The sequence below is a fragment of the Amblyomma americanum genome, chromosome 4 (assembly GCF_052857255.1).
Source record: "Amblyomma americanum isolate KBUSLIRL-KWMA chromosome 4, ASM5285725v1, whole genome shotgun sequence".
Classification (NCBI taxonomy): Eukaryota; Metazoa; Arthropoda; class Arachnida; order Ixodida; family Ixodidae; genus Amblyomma; species Amblyomma americanum.
Window position 1 is genome coordinate 204,426,211 of NC_135500.1, and position 17,394 is coordinate 204,443,604.

General features: G+C 45.1%; 1 protein-coding gene across 4 annotated transcripts in view; it reads left to right on the forward strand.

The window, feature by feature from the left end:
• Window positions 1–17,394, forward strand: part of LOC144129143 (tudor domain-containing protein 7A-like) — a 72,038-nt gene that overhangs the window by 20,671 nt on the left and 33,973 nt on the right. For all 4 annotated transcript variants that reach the window (XM_077663080.1, XM_077663081.1, XM_077663083.1 and 1 more), the window contains 5 exons: window positions 1,750–1,980; window positions 4,884–4,960; window positions 7,621–7,751; window positions 10,076–10,127; window positions 16,313–16,459. In XM_077663080.1, the coding sequence (XP_077519206.1) occupies window positions 1,750–1,980; window positions 4,884–4,960; window positions 7,621–7,751; window positions 10,076–10,127; window positions 16,313–16,459 (638 nt within the window). The remainder of the gene's footprint in view (window positions 1–1,749; window positions 1,981–4,883; window positions 4,961–7,620; window positions 7,752–10,075; window positions 10,128–16,312; window positions 16,460–17,394) is intronic.

The window sequence follows — 17,394 nt, forward strand, 5'->3', positions numbered from 1 at the left end:
GCACACAGCCTGCTGTGCTATGTGTGCCTTGAGAGTTTCCAAGGCCGTTGAGAGTTTCCCTGTTCTTGAAGCTCCGCTCTGAATGCGACCCCCGTCTGTGAGCGTGTTGTGCTATTTGGGAGGTGCCATCTACAGTAGTTTCTGTTTTAGTGGCATGGCTGGCATGATGGCATAGTTTGACCATCTGGCTGTGTGTTTGACGGTGTCGACATTCTGCTTGTTTCACAAGGCCAAGGTTAGAGACAGTAGTAGCGGAAAACAAAAGTGCAGGACAATTTGCAGTGACCAGAAGGCGACCTTACCAAAGCATTTGTATCTGGTGCAAAGTGTCTGATAGCAAAGTTGTTTGACTTAGCTTTGAGCACGTTGTTTTCTGACCTCATCAACAAAGAAACAATCACTAACATCGTTGCCTACTGTGTACCTCTATGTGATAGAAAGAAGCTGAGATGCTTTATCTTTGAAGGATTTGAGAGCTCACTGCAACTGGTTTGTCATGGTCAAATGTTTGGGGGAATCCCCCAAGGTGAAGTAAATTTGTAATAAGGGAGCAGATTACTCATTGGTATCCACCCAAGTGCAGCCACTTCCCGGTTAGCTCAGTTTCTACAGCGACTGCTTCAATGAAGCGGTGGTCCCGGGTTCGAACCCCGGATCAGGACGAATTTTTCTTTAACTGCAAAATTCTGTAGAAGCTGTATAGCTTTCTTTGTAGCCGTATGGCTACACTTGGGTGGATGCCAATGAGTAATTTGCTCCCTTGTTTCTCTATTTGTCATGCAGTAAAGTGTTGCGGCCACCGTGCTCATGCGTCATGTTGGAAAGCCAACCAAAACGGGTACTTGCTCAGAAAGTGCCGCTGCCATGCCTTGCTTCACAGCAGCCTGTATCAGCTTCAGCAACCTAGAAAACGGGGCAGAATATTCTGAAAAGTGTGTCTTCCTGTCATCTACGGCGCTATTCCTCCAAGGCCTGGCATCTAGGCGCTGAAGCTAATGCGAGTGGCATGAAGAACGAATGCATATTGACAGTACTGACAGTTGGCTTGTGCGCCCATGATTGGCCATGTCTGAGGCCCTCTGTACACATGTTGAAGGCTGCCTCAACACATCGGCAGCATACTAGATGTTAGCTTAGTTCTCGGCCTGCACAATGGCAAATAAGCCTGTTTGTTCACAGCAACAGTTGCAGTCAGCGTCACCTGTGACTGTAACAATGTAACAGCTGTAACGAAGAGGTCTTGGAGCACCTTCGATGTTGTTATAACGAGGCTCAACTGTACCACATCAGTCTTAAAGACACACAATGGTGGCTGAGCTGCTGAGCCCAAGGTCATGGGTGCAGTCCTGGCCATGGCTCTCGTATATCTATGGAGACAAAATACAAAATGCCTGTGTGCTGTGTGATGCCAGTGCATTTAAAGAGTCCCAGGGGGCTTAAACTGATCCGGAGCCCTTCACTACAGTGTCCCTCAAGGCCCATGTTTTGCTTCGGGACATTAAGCCCCACAACTTACAATTTTCATCAGTTTTATTGCCAGATCACCCAAATAAGTAGCCCATCTTTTTTTTCTTTTTCTTAAAGTAGCTCATTGCTCCTTAATTTTGTGCGAGGCACTACTTCACTAAGACTTGCTTCGTCAAGACTTGAGTAACAAGTGTTAATTTCTTGAGAGCTCTGTACTCGGGAAACGTTCGTTGTTCTGTGCGCTGCTCCAAAGTTTGCGTTTTTTCTTTCTGGTTGAACCAGCGCCGAAGACGTGCCGTCAACTGGTGGAGGACTATGCCCGTGAGAAGGGCTTCTCGGTGTCATTCTCTGCGATAACCAGCCGCAGCTCGAAGAAGGGCCCCGTGGTGTGGTTGGCCACGCTGAAGGTGGACACGCAGGCCTTCTACTCGTACCCTGATGAGAAGGAGTCTCGAGAGGAGGCTGAGGAGGAGGCTGCACGCAAGGCCATCTCCTTCCTTGGCCTGCACCAGGGTGAGCTGGCCCCATTTACCATTACAGTGTGGTGTGGAATGCAAGCTTCCATGGAGCAATAATAGACTGAGTCACCGGGCATGCATCGAAGTGTCTTAGCTGAATGTCTATGGGTGTGGTTTGAAGATGGCGCAGCTGTTCTTCTGGCAACCATATGCAGTCAGTGCGCATGCTGTCCTGAGCTGTATCTGAACCTGTTGCCGTGAAGTGTTACTTGTTTCTTTTTCCTCTTTGTTCTTCGTATTCATTGCTTGTTGCTGGCGGCACAGGACTTTTTCATTTTGTCAACTACATGCGATGGGACCAGCAACCGTGGTCATGTGTGTCAGTTTCTGCAATGTTTAGTGTATTTTTCTGCATTTTAGGAGCTTTATCTTGAAAGTTAATGTCACCTATAAATTGAGCACGGCCACTAGTGATCGATGTTCTGACCACTGCTGTATGGACTTTGTCTGCTATTGATGCCACCAAATTCTCTATTTGTGGGACACAAGCTCACTAAAGAAATTGTTTGAGTTCATCATAAGCCTGTCGTCACAGCCATATGACACCTTTGCACCACTCCAGAGACAGAGAGATGTTCCCACTCCTGCATTTTTGCGGTGCAACTTGCAACAAGGTCTCTAATAATGTGAAGCTAGGCGCTATAAATTGTAAGTGCTCCTACTAAATTATTGCGAGCAGCCATCCAATTTTGTCCCGTTTCTAGCATTGAAATTTTGCCATATGGTAGCGTTCAGCCCCTGCTGTGTAGGTAGCTTAGTGATCACATTTGCCTCTCTGCCTTTACAATGCGGGCATCAGTTTGGTATCTGAATTTATTGATAGTTGAAAAGGCTGCTAGCTTAGTCAGGTTTTTTTTCTATCTACCTTCAGCTATCTGTTTGTATTGCCTACGTGGGAGCCTGGCAATGAGAGTTAGGTATTGTTCCTGACAGATGAATCATGCTTGAAAGAGGGTTTGCTACGAATTACACTAATGCGTGGGTTTATAGCATTGGATGGAGTTTTGGTCCTTTTTCTTTTCTCTTTTTTCGCTTGTTCTGTTAGCGTATATGTGCTTGCATTTCATGCGGGCATTACACAGCAGGAAGTTATACAGCCTTTTTTGGTGCTCGAAGCACATTTTTAGTTGCATATAGGCCTGCAATGCAACATTGGCTGTTACAGCCAAAATCTTCTAGCTCACTTTCAGACTGTAAGTGCAGAAACCATGGTAAAGAAAATGGATTAGTTGATTCCAGAGTTGTCTTAGGCAGGCGCGCAGCCAGAAATTTTTTTTCGGAGGAACCCGAGGCAGTTGTAGAGAGCGAAGCCCGGGGGGGAGGGTTTGTCTCTCTTCTCGCATAATTTATGCACTTTTTTTCCTTTCAATTAAGGCTTTTAAAAAAGGGGGGGGTGCACAGATTACACCTAAATTTTGCAAAGGTCATAACCTGCAATATATACTGTATATTGCCGTCTGTATTTCGACCCCGCAGCTCTCAATCCTTGCTGTGCCCCCCCCCCCCAAAAGGTGACTCCAAATATGACTTCATACCCCGTCCCGCCTTGCCCCACGTTATGTGCCATATTTACTCGCATAATTTGCGCACTTCTAAAATTAGGGGTTCAAAAAGGGAGTGCGGAAATCACATGGAGAGTTCGGAAACATGTCCTAAAAAACTACAAAGGTCATAACGTGGAATGTATACAATATATTGCCACATGCAAAATTCTCGACCCTGCAAAACTCGAGCCCTTTGCTGCCCCCCCCCCCAATAAAAAAAGTAACTGTAAGTCGACTCATACCTCCCTGCCACCCCACGCCCGCCCCAGTCCCAGTCCCAAGTTACGTAGTTTTTCTCGTGGCATGACAGCGCGTGCGCAGCTCAAAGCAGTAAATGAGGAATGATACAATTGCAAAGCCAGCAATGAGAAGCAAATGGAGATACAAGGCGATAAAATCGCGTCCTCGCATGCGGCCTGGCAGAGTGGCGGAAAACCAAATAACAAATGGTTGGGTAGTTTCCGATACCAGCATGTGCTGGAGGTCATTGGAAGTTCGCTCTCGCAGCCATTTGTACGGTAAAGTGACTGCCTGTGCCAGCGAGCTGGGTAAAAGACGCGCAGTTGACTTTCTCTTACCGGAAGCAATTAAATTAATACAGACTATTTGACACCACTCACCTTTCGCAGCACATGCGGTGATGCAGCCGCACTGATCTTCCCATCCTGCCCTGTGCACATCTGTGTGCTTACGCAGCAGAGAGCGTAAAGTATGCGAGTACAAGTTTTTTTTTTTTATATATATCGGGGCGAAAAAGTTTGGGGTGCGCAAATTATGCACAGGCGCACATTACGCGTGTAAATACAGTAATTTCCCACTGGATGACAAGACTGTGTATGCAGGGCTCAAAACAATAAACGCAGAATGATGCAATCGCAAAGCCAGCAGTCAGAGGCAAATGGAGATAAAAGGCAGAAAAGCAGCGCCTTTCTTGTAGCCTGGCTGATAAGGTGCAAACCGAATAACTAGTGGTTTGGTAGTTTCGGATTTTGGCGTGTGTCGGAGGTGAACAGGAGTTTGCTCTCGCAGCTGTTCGCCTGGGAAAGTGACCGTGAGCGAGCCGGATAAACGGCGTGCAGTTTGTCCTCTTGCCACTCCCATTCGTCCCATTGTCACTCATGTTGACGCGGCTGGGCCAATCTTCCCAAGCCTGCCTTGTATGCACTCGCATGCATGCTTGTGGTTTGGCGCAGCATGGAGCATAAAATAAACGAGTAAATGTTTTTATATAAAGTCTGGTAATAAATGAGCGGTGCGCAAATCACGCGAGTAAATAAGATGCGTGGTGACCATCTGTGTACACATAACACTCTTAATTTTTTTTGCACATTTATTTTTGTTTATTGTTCTGCAGGTTCTCCAAGCCAGCTGCCTGTGACGATTGTGTCAACCTCTAAGCAGATTGAAGTCTTCGTGAACCGGATCAAAGAGGTTAGAATTGAATTGAGTTTAGTTTTTTTTATTTGTCAGAAAAATCTGTTAAGGTTATAGCCCAAAAGCACTGCCTGCTCATTGACAAAGCTGACCAACTTTATAGAAGCACTTTAATAGCTGAAGTTACTGTTGAAGAAAAGCAAAACAGTCGCGCCCATTTAAAACCAACCTGAGGTGCTTTTCCTGAGGAAGTACTTTTCAGTCTCCACGCTGGTGGAAAGCGCATTTTTTAGTCCGTTCTTTGACTGCGGGTTTGAGTTAACAGTGCCTCCTTGTTTGCTGTGAATGAGTTGACCTGTAACATTCATTCGTTGCATCAAGATGCAGTGCCATTACTGTAATACATATTTGGTGGTAGCACCATCCTAGTTCGTAATAAGCGAGCGTTCATTATAAATGCGGCCATTATAAATGGGCTCCACTGTAGTATGGAAAATGGCAAATACTTGCCTTGTAATAGCATTTTAGTCTGAATTCCAAGTCAGTAATGGTTGAGCAAATTGATTTTAGCTATGAGCAGTACTTAACTTTAGCTATGAGCAGTTAGAACTTGGAACAGGCATGGTGAGATCAGAAGGTAGTTGACATGGAAGCAAACTGGAGAAAAGAAGTGGCTTTTGTGATCATGTCCAGCACCAAGAGTGGGATTGAGCGCTTAGCACTTGGTGTATTTGGTAGTACAGGCCGGGTTTTTAGGCACTAAATAGTACAATGGAACCCCGCTGTTACGTTCTCGGGCGCTGTGTTTTCCCGGCTGTTAGGTTCCGTGAGCCAGTCCCATCTAGGTTTCCATTGAAACCCATGCAATACAAACTCTGCTGTTACATCGCAACTGTGGCAGCTTTCCCGCATGGTAGTCGTGAATATCGCTTCATGATAGGGCTTTACCTCATGTTAGCATTTTGACAGCCTACGTGTAGCGTTCGCAGAACGGCGACGGCATACCAGCCCAAGTGGAACTTAACTCCATCGAAGCCTGACCACCATCGTGTTCGACGGCTTCTGGCCTGTTGCACCCACATCAATGACAAGCACGCTTGAGGGCGGCACAAATTTTGTTGCGGCTGTTGTTGCAGCTCCATCGCCACTGCAGCGCTATTGCGAATGGCCGAAGGCGCGAAAACGAAACTATGTAACCGCAAACACTGTGCGGATTGCCCAGGTTGGCTTCGATGCATGTTCCTGTCCTGTTATTCGCATTTTGCTTGTCGCCTGCAATTTAAAAGCATAATTCTTTGATTGCAATAGACAGGGATTTTGTAGGATTAAAGCAGCTACGCGTGAAAAGAGCACAGAAGCACGCACGTGTGCCCAAGCTTCACCTGCTTTATGTGCCTGCCCTCTTCACTGCTGCCTTCCTTCCATCAACAGCTGCTCAAGCAGATAGAGAGCCATTGCAGGCCATTTAGGATTTTCTGTGCGTGCAAACAGTTCCAACAGCCGCAAAGCCTTTGCAAATTCCAGAAAAGTATGTTGTCCTTACCAGCAGTTACAGGCAGAGAAACAAACAAAACCGCACATTTTTCTCATACACTTCCCGGCTACTGCATTTTTTTTTTTTCGACGTCCAGTGAAAGACGTAATAGCAGGGGTCTACTGGAGTGCCAAAAATAGGTGCTAAAGGCTGCATGTTAGGCATCTGCTGCTGAAAACAAATGGGGGCAGTGGACCATGGACGACAATTAACCGAAGTCCGTGGCAATAAAATGCTTGCGAAGGATAAGCACATGCTTCTTTATTAGGATAGACTCTTTAGCTTGACATGCCAAAATGCCCGCATACCAGAATGATGTTTTGACACGTGGCTGTTGCCGCTGCAGAGATGCTGGGTTCTCACGTTAGTCATGCTATGGCAGGCACATGTGCAGTTTGTGCCTGGGAGCGAGAGTGGTATTGTCAGCTCTCAGCACTTGACATGGTGCTGAATAAAAAAAAAAAAGGAAAAAAAGCTGTTTCCTTCTCTTTTAAACAGTGAATATTAGTCACTTTTAATCCAGAATTTAATTTGTGTCCATAGCAATCAAGGCGTTTGCCCACACTTGTGGGCTACTTGACAATGTGCACTAGGAATGTGAAATTGAGTTGCAAATATGCAAGGTCTGTTCTCTGATGGGGCAACTCAAGGTTTCCTGAGAGGTGAATTTTCCTCTGAAAGATAGCAGATGCCATTGTGTGCATTATGAATGTTAGCTTTGTGTGCAGTGCTCAGTTAAAAGGGGCCTTTAGAATTCTCTTTTCTCTCCTGCTTCCCTTCTTGTTCCTTCTTGGCACTGCTTAGGTGCCTCCAGCATGTACCTAAGCAACACGAAGTTGTCCTGTATACTTCTTTGTCTTTGTCCTTTACGCTGGTGCTATGTCTCAAAGCTTTATCATCAATTCTCCCAACTTTCTGCTTTATTTCATCACAGTCTTTTCATGTATGCTGGAATAGATGCTTACGGCTTAATTATCACCGTCCGAATTACTTAGTGCATTATTAAATCTCAAGCAATACGCCTTGGATGCAAGATAATTTTTTTTCAACAGCGCATCCTTCCGTAAACTGTTGTGACGGGTGCAGTTCTCTTTTAGCGTTGATCAAAAGCTTGGTGCATATTTCACTTGTGTCCATTTTTGTTAACGTCAATATCTTGTACTTTCTTTGTCTCGATTCTCAGCTGGTGCGACAGAAGGAAAATGGCCTTTGGAGCACTGTTGTCCCGGAGATTTACCAAGAGCAGTACCGGGAGTCGGTACCGAAGAGCTGGCTGGAGCTTGTGAAGGCTGAGAAAGCTGTCTACATGACGGAGTAAGTAGTTACCCAATTGCTTTCCATGTGTTAAGAAGCAGGCAGCTATTGCATGGTTAATGGTGCTGACACGTGTCACTGCTTACTGGTGCTTGACAGTGCACACGCGCTAAAGCATTGATGGAACTGTGTAAAATAGTCTTTGTTGCGCAGTTCTCAAAGCACAGAGTAATGGCTGCACAGCAGGGGACTTATTCCACAGTAAGAGGCACCATCTTCATAGCATTGTGTAATTGAACCCCCCCCCCCCCCCCCCCCCCCCCCCCTCCTTTGTTCACCTGGTGGTCCAGTAAGAGCTCGTTAATTTGACTCCCCATAATTCGGAAATCCAGATAAGAACTGCTGGCATGGTCCTGGCCAATGCCCATACAAGTCTGTGGTATCGAATGCTGGTTAATTTGTATGCTACAGGTCTCGCATGGGTTAATTCGAACGAGCTCCCAAAAGGAGGCTGTATCCAGGTATGACTGGCATGGCAACCAATTATCCAAATGGACCTACTCAAACCCGAATTGCATGCTGCAGAGTTTTTTGTGCATCTCTGACATGCGCACAACAGCAGACACGATGAGGAACAGATGGCCCCAGTTCCGAGGTAGTAGTCCAATCACTTAGTTTCAGTTTCGCTTTTCTGAGCATCTTCAGCCAGCCAACCTAGCTCAGCTGTGTGCCATTTTAGATGCTAATTGGCACTTGGCTTGTTCTTCCCCCTTTTTTTTTTCTTGCCACATCGGTACCACTGCTTATTTTCCTTACTCCCATCCATGTGGTTCTTCTGTTCTTCCAGTGCTTCGAAACTGCACGCTTGTCTCGTACCATTAGCTGTTTGTGCTTTGAAGCCTGACACAGGGCACTGCCGCTTGTGAGGGGGCTCCGCTGCTACTGTGTCACATTCTGAACGCCCTTACTATTTCAAAGCAGTTCTGCTGTCATGCTCTTGACAGTGTACATGCGCTAAAGCATTAAAGGAATTGTGCAAAATAGTCTTTGTTGTGCAGCTCTCAAAAGCAGGCATCTTTGCCCAGTGTTTCACCCTATAAATCCGCTATGATGAAAGCGGTTCTTGACATTTTTCGGGGTCGTTCGATAATTCGAACATTTCTTCTTTTTTCCTGGAGTTCGAATTAATGAGCTTTTACTGTAATAACTGTGCAGTAGGGGAGTTTTTTTGGTAAGCAGCTCTGCCATTGTAGGATCTTGTAACTTTTGTTCAGCTGGTAACAAGTAAGTGATTGCTTGGGCAAGTGTCATAAGAGCCTTGTGATGTGAGCTGGGGAGTTGGCACTGTACAGTCAAACCCGGTTATAATGAACAGCATGATTCAATGCGATTTGTTCAATATGCGGAATAATTCGATGTACCCAAACCCTCTTATATTGAACTTCAGTACCAACAGCAGCGGTGGCTCACTCGTTTGAGCATTTGCGCCACATGCGGGAGGTGCGGGGCTCTTTCCCCTATGCCGCCGACTACGCACCGGTGATACAGTGGGTACAAGCGAGATGCTGCAGCGGTGTGCTGAACAGTTATCCAAAAGGAGACAAATCGTGCGCCCACTTGTTGCAAGTTCTTTGGCAGGGCTTCCTGCTGTATCGTCATCTTGCAGCATGAAGCGCCGGAAAGCAAATGCGCCGGAGTTGGGAGAGCTGAACAGCAGCATGACTCGCAAATGCAAAGAAAGAAAGCATGGAGGGCGGCGATGCCTCATGGCATTCATAGACTGCCAGGCTGCCTTGTTCTCCCGAAGCCAGCACAATAGGTCTGGAGCTGCTTGCACGTACTTGATCACGTGTTAGGTGGCTTCCGAATAGGAGCACTGGAAAAGCGAGACTGGCCTGTGGCTTGGATTTTAAAGGGCTGCTCCTGCTGCTCCTGTGTTTAACAGGTTTCACTGAAGTGCGGCTTCGCAGTGTGGTTGCCCTGAAACTACCCGGAGCCGGCACAGCGGCGTGCTGGTAGGCGTTTGGTGACCGATCGAGGGAACTTGGGGTTCGATATATCCAATCCGTGGTTCGTTATAAAAAATATATTTTACGTGCAAAATGCTGGACTAACTTCCAAGAGTTCGGCATAAAGCGTAATTCACTCTGTCCGAGTTCGTTATATTCGGGTTTGACTGTAATAAGAGGTGATCTAGAGCTGCCTCCAGCCCGAGGCAGGACGGGAAAGTCTGGGATATTTATTAGTTAGTGCTAGAAGCAAAACTCTTTTCTTTAAAGGCTTGTTCACGCAGTGCATATGTTACCTTGTCTAGAAGTGCACGTGTGATCACGTGTGCGTGAAGCTAACTTGTGTGGTCTCACTTTTTTTTTTCCTTGATCCAGTATGAAGGACAATCGATGCATTCTGTACCCTGAGTCGCCAAAACCTAAGCAGGTAAACACTTTGAACTACCGTGCAAAATAGCATCTTCAGGGACCCACAGGAGTTTTTGGAACGCTGAAGCCTTGATAAAAAGGACAGCTTAGTTTCTTTGTGGCATTGAGACGTGGTCCGACGTTGGTGGTGAATTCCACTCATTGATTTAGGGAGAAGTGCTGAATCCGTGCCAGAGTGACCGAATCTCGCACAAGGCGACTCAATCTTGAATCGACCTGCAAAGCACACACACTTCGGCAGGGAGTCCGGAGGTAGCTCTCGTGCAACAGGTTCTGGAAGTTGCACCTGTCATCCACCTGCACATATTTACTTCACTATGACGCTGACAGAGTGTAGTTGTATCTAGCACATAGCTTGCGATGTGCACTGCATTTTGTGGTCAACAACAGCTGGGGCTAAACAGTGGGGATAATACATGCCTTGCATATCTGTGCATACTGCTTTGTTGAATAGTTGCGTGCTGCAGTGTTATGTAGCCGGTGATTTTCGACTGTTTGTGAGGAGAGTGAGGAAAAATTTCTTTTAATATATGATCTCTCAGGGAACATACATTTCGCCATAATTGCTAGTGCTGGTCTCTGAGGTCCTGCAACTGCTTTTTGAATTAAACTAGGCAAGAAGCTAACTACTCAATCTGATGACGCAGCCAGAAATGTAAAAAGATACTTAGGGTTAACCAGCAATGTCTCAAGCAGTGCTAAAAAAGGGGGCAAATGCAACCTGGCGATTCCAGAAGTTATAGCACTCGTCCTTGGAGCTTTGACTAAATCCGCCTCTGTTTAGTGGATCGAGAGAGTGTTCTGTCATGGAGCAAGTTGCTCTGAAACGACCAGTGGAACTCTCGAACCCAATCAAAATCAGCCAATGGAACATGCATTCGCTGCCACTGAACAAGAAAAGCTGCTCTGGATCGACCAGTGGAATTTGCCACGAGGATTGTACTGTGTGGGGCACACAAGGCAGTGCATCACTGCTTAACCAAGAAATTAAGCTCTTCATGGCTTCTATGCTCTGAAAAGTTTTGTGGGCACCTTTACATGAAGTGGACGTCTTTCAAAATGAACACTGGCAAGCTGGATTCTTGAAGCTGAATAGCCTGGATAGCTTTGATTAGTTTCCCATAGACATATATTAAAAAAACCTGGTCCACACAAAGGCACTACACTTGCAAACATTGGCGAACATTGCCTTTTAGTGTTATTCTACCAATTCAAAGTGCCAATTAATCAGTTTGTTTGCGCCACTCTGTAGTATTGTGTAAACGAAGAGACAGCAACCAAGAGAGCAACAATGTAAACAAACCTGAAAGCATAATTAAATGAGGTTGTACTGGCTGTACATGTTTATAGCTGGCAGGAGATCTTGTTAATTGTTGGTTGCCTCGTATGCATGTGATTAGAGCTTTGCTGCTGTTTAAACTCATAAAGAGTTCTTCAAGAAGCATTGGGCTTGTAAGCAATTTTGGCAAGCATTTGGCAGATCTGCTTTAGACAGAAAGGCAGTGGGTGCAGTGAGGGAAAAAACCATTCAGCTGAATGGTTTATGGGGTTTAGCATCCCGAAGCAACTCGGGCTATCTTGACTAATCCAATGGCTAACTGCATTTGCTAAGTGCGATTTCTGAAAATAATTTTATTCCAGTGTGCTGGGTATTTACTTGTAAACTCGTCCTCATTCATGCTTGTCTTATTCCCGGTTTACTAACTGTGCCTGTGTACTCTTACACGGTGTGATAATTTGACATCTGTTTAGCTGAAGTTGTGATAAGCCTTACAGACTTGTGGGGTTCCAGCATATTCCTATTAAAGGGACCCTACAGTACTTATCTCAGAATTAATGCTGATACAGATTGTTGAGGCTTAGTTTAGTCTCTTAGTTTAGTAGCTTAGTTTAGTAGCTTAGTTTAGTCTCAGACACATTTGGACATATTTGTGCTTCTCTGAAGGTTTTGCTAAACAAGGTGATGGTTATGATCCATAGCACTGCAGCAAAACAGGGGACAAACACAAGCGCTAACTGAAGTCAAGGTGTTTAAATATTCAGTGAGCACACCATCATCCTACGCCCACTGCAGTGACCTTCCAATGACCTCCAATTAACTCTATCCTGTGCCAGCTGCCAGCACTCTATCCCCACTAATTTCCTTATCTCATCTGCACACCTGACTTCTGCCGTCCCATTACACTTGCCGTCTAGCCCAGAGGACCATTAGTTATCGACTCTCCACATTGTACTCGCTGCGATGGCTCAGTGGCTTTGGCATTCGGTTGCGGATGCTAGGGTTGTGAGTTCGTCTGTGGGTTTGATCACAGCTGCGGCGGCCATATTTTTATAGAAGCAAAATGCAAAAACACCCATGTGCATGCGATTGCCAGTGCACGTCACAGAACTCCGGGTGGTCTAAATTATTCTGGAGCCCTCCACTACGACATCCCTCATAGCTCATGTGTCGCTCCGGGACATTAAACCCTGTAATTTATTCATTTATTCTTTCAGTTTTTTTTTTTGGACAACGTTATACATGGTGCCCATGGAGGAAGGCTAAAGGAGACCCGGGTGTTTCCTGATGAGGCCTAACCCTGCATGCATCAACTTCTCAATGAGAATAGCGATACACCAAACATAGTGGTACAGTAAGCAATTCAGCATCATTGGCAACATAAACAAGGCCTAAATACTGTTCAGGCAGCAAAATTCAGAGGGGTAAAGGAAGGAAAAAGATATTTGCCAGCAACAATGAGCAACAGCAAGTGATACAGTGAGCAAGACCCAACTTTCGGTCAGTGGCAAATTATAGGGAGAAAAACATACTCGTACAGAAGAAAAGAAAGCACTATAGTACAGTTAGTGATGACACTGTGGCCAATGGTGCAGCCGGAAAATTCATCATGCTGTAGACTCTCGATAATTTAAACTCTGATAATTTGCACTGTTGGTCAATTCAGACATCAAAATATTGATTTTTTGGATATATTTTCAATGCATCTCAAAGCCTCTTAATTCATATCGCTGTTTCTCCTAAATTCGGTTAATTCAAACTTTGTCTTGCTCCTACGCTCGCAGCTCGTGAAAGAGTCGCAACGGAGGTCAGATATGTCAGATTTCCAGCGCTATGTGAGTTGAAAATTTGGTCCTCTCTACTGGTTAACTCGTCCGTGGTCCAAAGGGGGGCCACGGCAATTAGAATCACCCCGTTGCCGTGTAGTTTCGTTTCCTGAGCTTCACTGCTAGCCCATGAGTCGGCCGCACTTCAGCGAGGCAAGCTCAGCTGCGCGCTGGTTGGCACACTGACTGGTACGTCGCAGCATCTTTTTTTTTATTTCTAGAAAGCGTCTCACCATTCGGATGCAAATGTTTTTTCCTCTTGCTTCCGTCCCCATGGTGTGTCGATGATGTGCGCTCACCACGAGCTGCTCGTTGCGTGGTGAAGCCTCCTTATATGTACACCACTGCTTGAGGCTTCGCCATTGTGTCCTCGTCCTGAAGGAGACCGTGGTAGGCCTTGCTATTTTGGAGCAGTTCTGCTTTGGCATTCCAGACAACGGGCTTCCGGTACACCATGACGAATTTGTAAAAAATCTTCATTGCCGTGCAGTTGTCTAATAAAATCAGATGAGCATAGCCTATTTTTTAACAATTAAATTTCTTAAGGCGCGAAACTGTTTCTGAAAGTTTTCTTTTTTTTTTTTTGCCATCTGAGCATTCGACCTTTGGACAATTCCGACCATTGTTTCCAGTCCCTTGAGGTCCTAACTAGAGTGGTTTTACTCTATTGAGAAACCGCCACATTATAGATAACTTTTTAACCACACTTCAGTAAACTTCATTTTCTTTCACCCATATTTCATGTGGTGCTAAATGTTTAGCTACAGTTCATAGGGAAATAGATCCAAATTGCTGTTTGTGTGCATAGAAATCCATAAAGCAAATCACATTTATTTTTAGGCACTTCTGGTATTCAAACAAAAATCTGTGGCCCCTTGAAGTTGGAATTAATGAGTACTGTGTATGCTGATGATTGTGCCATTCTTATTTCAGTTTACAACGTAAATAAATTAGTGATTAGATGCTGATAAAGTTGGTTATTGGTCATAATCAAATCAGCTTAGAATTAATCACCAAAAAACAAAGGTCATGCTTTTCCAGGTTTGTAATAAAGTATTCACCATAGAGTACCCAATTACCGTGTAAACTCGTGCAAGGGCCGCACTTTATTTTCTAAATTCGGATGTGAATTTTGAGGTTGCAGCCCATACTTGAATTTTAAAAAATATCTTTTTTTTCTGAATTATCTAGTCTTAAAGATGGGGTGCAAACCATACTCTGGTGCGGCCCTCGCTGAGATCATACGGTAGGCGCGATGAAAAGGAAATCATAAGTTGTTGAGCCCCACACCATTCTTGTCGTCGTATTCTCTTGATATTTAACGTAGGATTTACATGTTTAGAAATTACCTAAGAAATTTTCAACTCTAACTGGACGATATATCACGAACCCTCACAATTCTCCTGCTGAAAATGAAACTTGTTCGCCTCACAAATTAATTACGGTTGTCGTCCGAATTTTCGGACTATCAAGGGACTGCGAAAATGTAGTGTGAGCAACCTAATTTCACCGAAAAGAATAACTGCAGCTTCTAATAGCCAGTATGATGGAGAAAGGGGTCAGTAGTTTTGTGCTCATTCGGAAGCATCCCCTGTCTCAGATCTCTTCGTGGAACATGTGCACAAACGACTAGCGATGACCGCTTTCATGAGCACAGCATGTTGTGGCTGTACTGCCGTCGGCATATCATCGACGAACCCATGGGTTGTACCTAAGTCCGGATGTGAAAGCAAACCCACTGCTGCGAGACTTGTGCTGTGCCTGCTGTGTGGATGCTCAGAACAAAATGGCAGAGATGGCGGTAAAGATACAAAAAAGAACCGACAAACAGCTTAAGGTGCTGGCTTTCATTAATTGGGCCTAGTGAATGCAGCCCAAAACCAACATCAGGGCCTGTTGTACATGTATTGTATGCACTCTTCAGTGGCTTGCGTTTAATATGGGGTGCTTTTGCCTGTCATCTAAATGCCAGATTTGACTGCTTTCAATAGAAAAAAAATCAGGGCTACAGTGCGTTTTGTCGCGGGTACGAGCGCTTCGCTTTGAAAGTCTCGTTTTTTGCACTCACAGTCTTAGTGAAGCAGCATGCTTGCCACAGCCTTAGCTGCTGCCTTTTTCCATATTTCATGGAAAAAGACTGTAAGGATAAGTTCCTCCAACTGTGACTGCAGGTAAAGTTTGTGCAGTGTATAACATCCGAGAACGGTGCGAGCCTGCAACAATGCATGCACAGCGTGCCAACCCATGGAGAATATCAGTTCTGCTGTTTAAGAGGCTTCCTTTCAACTTGAATTTTGTTTTATTCGATAAAAGTTTTGGACCCCTGTTGAAGTCTGAAGTAACGAGGTTCCACAAAACATATTGCATGGCACATTGTGGTGGTGGTGTCGTGGTACTGCGAGAAAGTCGCGAAAAATTGGGCTCTGATTTTAAATAAAATTCTAGTTATGACTACGAGTACCAGCACATCAAATGCCCAACACCTGTTCAACTACTACAGTTTTTTCTAATTTGTAATCAAATTTTTGCTTCCAGCTGTGTTTTCTTATTCTTGATTTTCTTTTTGTTCGCTCTGCTTTGCTTATAAAGATATCTTGCCATTGTGTTCTGCAATTTGCGTTCTTAAAATCTTACAAAGATTATGTAGGCTTTTGCTCATCTTACATTGTGCTCTTGTAATTTTTATCGTTCTTGTAAAGCAGCTCATTTCCATGTTTACTTTTTATTCAGAGCTCTCTGCGCTGCTTTTTAAGCGTTGCTTGGGCCTCGTCAAGCTGTTTGGGTACAGCTTTTAGCCCCTGTGACCCACCACGAATTCTGGTAAATAAATGTTCAATGTGTTCAGTGCTCTGTGTTCAGTGGGATGTAGGGCAGAGAGCTGAGCTTGGGTCTTAGATAGCAGATCATTAACCTCCCCTTTATCACAGGCAGGCTACAAGCATTTGTGCTTGTCTTCATTTGTGATTGTCTTCGTTTGTGAGTGTCTTCATTTGTGATTGTCCTTATTTGTGATTTAACACCCCGCATGCCGACAAAAAGTAGGGTCAGTATTTGAAAACTGTGTGCGTCTCCAAACAGGAGGCTCGCAGCACTGATGCAGAGGCAGGCTCACCGCCATGCCCTGTTCCCGACAAGCTGTCTCTGCCTGAGAGTAACCACTGGGATGTGTACATCACATATGTTGCGAGCACAGCCGAAGTGTACTTCCGCTTCGTGGACCTCAATGTGAGTTTAAGTTTTTTTGTGATGCATGCATTTTTGTACATTTGTGTGCTGCCTTGTTCAGAAAACTGCAATTAAAGTGTAATACAATTAAATCCCGAGTGTATTAACGTGCTTAATTCTCGTTGACAGATAGCAGGCACACAGGCCCCATCAAAGTCTTGTGTACTATTTGAGTGGTTGAAAATCTGTTTTTAGTTTGAACCCCCTATGCAGGGCATGAAATGGATCAATGCTGCTGATGCAGACTACTGCTCATGACAAAAATGTATTTTAATGCAGCACATAGCCAAAATGGCACAGTGTACCGATGAGAGATGTACTGGTGAGCCCCTGTGTGTAGTTGCTCAAAATCACAAGAGTTGGCTGAATGTGTGCACTCTTTCATTTGCCGGGGCACACCCAGATTGAGTGTGACCTTACCAAGACACTTGCATCCAGATGTGTATGGATAGTGCTGCTCTAGTATGGCTGTGTTTTCTGTTTCCATCTTCCTGCAAAGGTTGGATTGCTGGAAGCAGCATGGTTTCTAGCCACAATCTGTGGCAAGAACTGGCTAGAAAATTTTTTCAGTGACTGCCTGTTGATGCTCTGATGCGTTATCTCTTCCTTGCCCAAATTACTGGGCCAGTCTGGTGCCCATTACCATTATTGGATGTGAATGCATGTCACAGAGAAATGATTAAGGGTAGAACCTAAGGAACAGGCTGCAAGTGGCTGCGGAAAGGAAATTAATGCAGGTGCACAGCAGTGTGACTGGAACATGCTGGGCATGCCTTGAGACACTGTGAACCAGGTGTGCACCTCTTGTGGTGTCAAGCGCTATCTCATTTTTGTTGCGACCCAAATGGCTGTGGCTGGCAACTTTGAGCAGGCAGTCCTGCAGCCACCTGGGTGTCTCATGACCATTCGAGAACCGTTGTTAGTAATTCCCCACT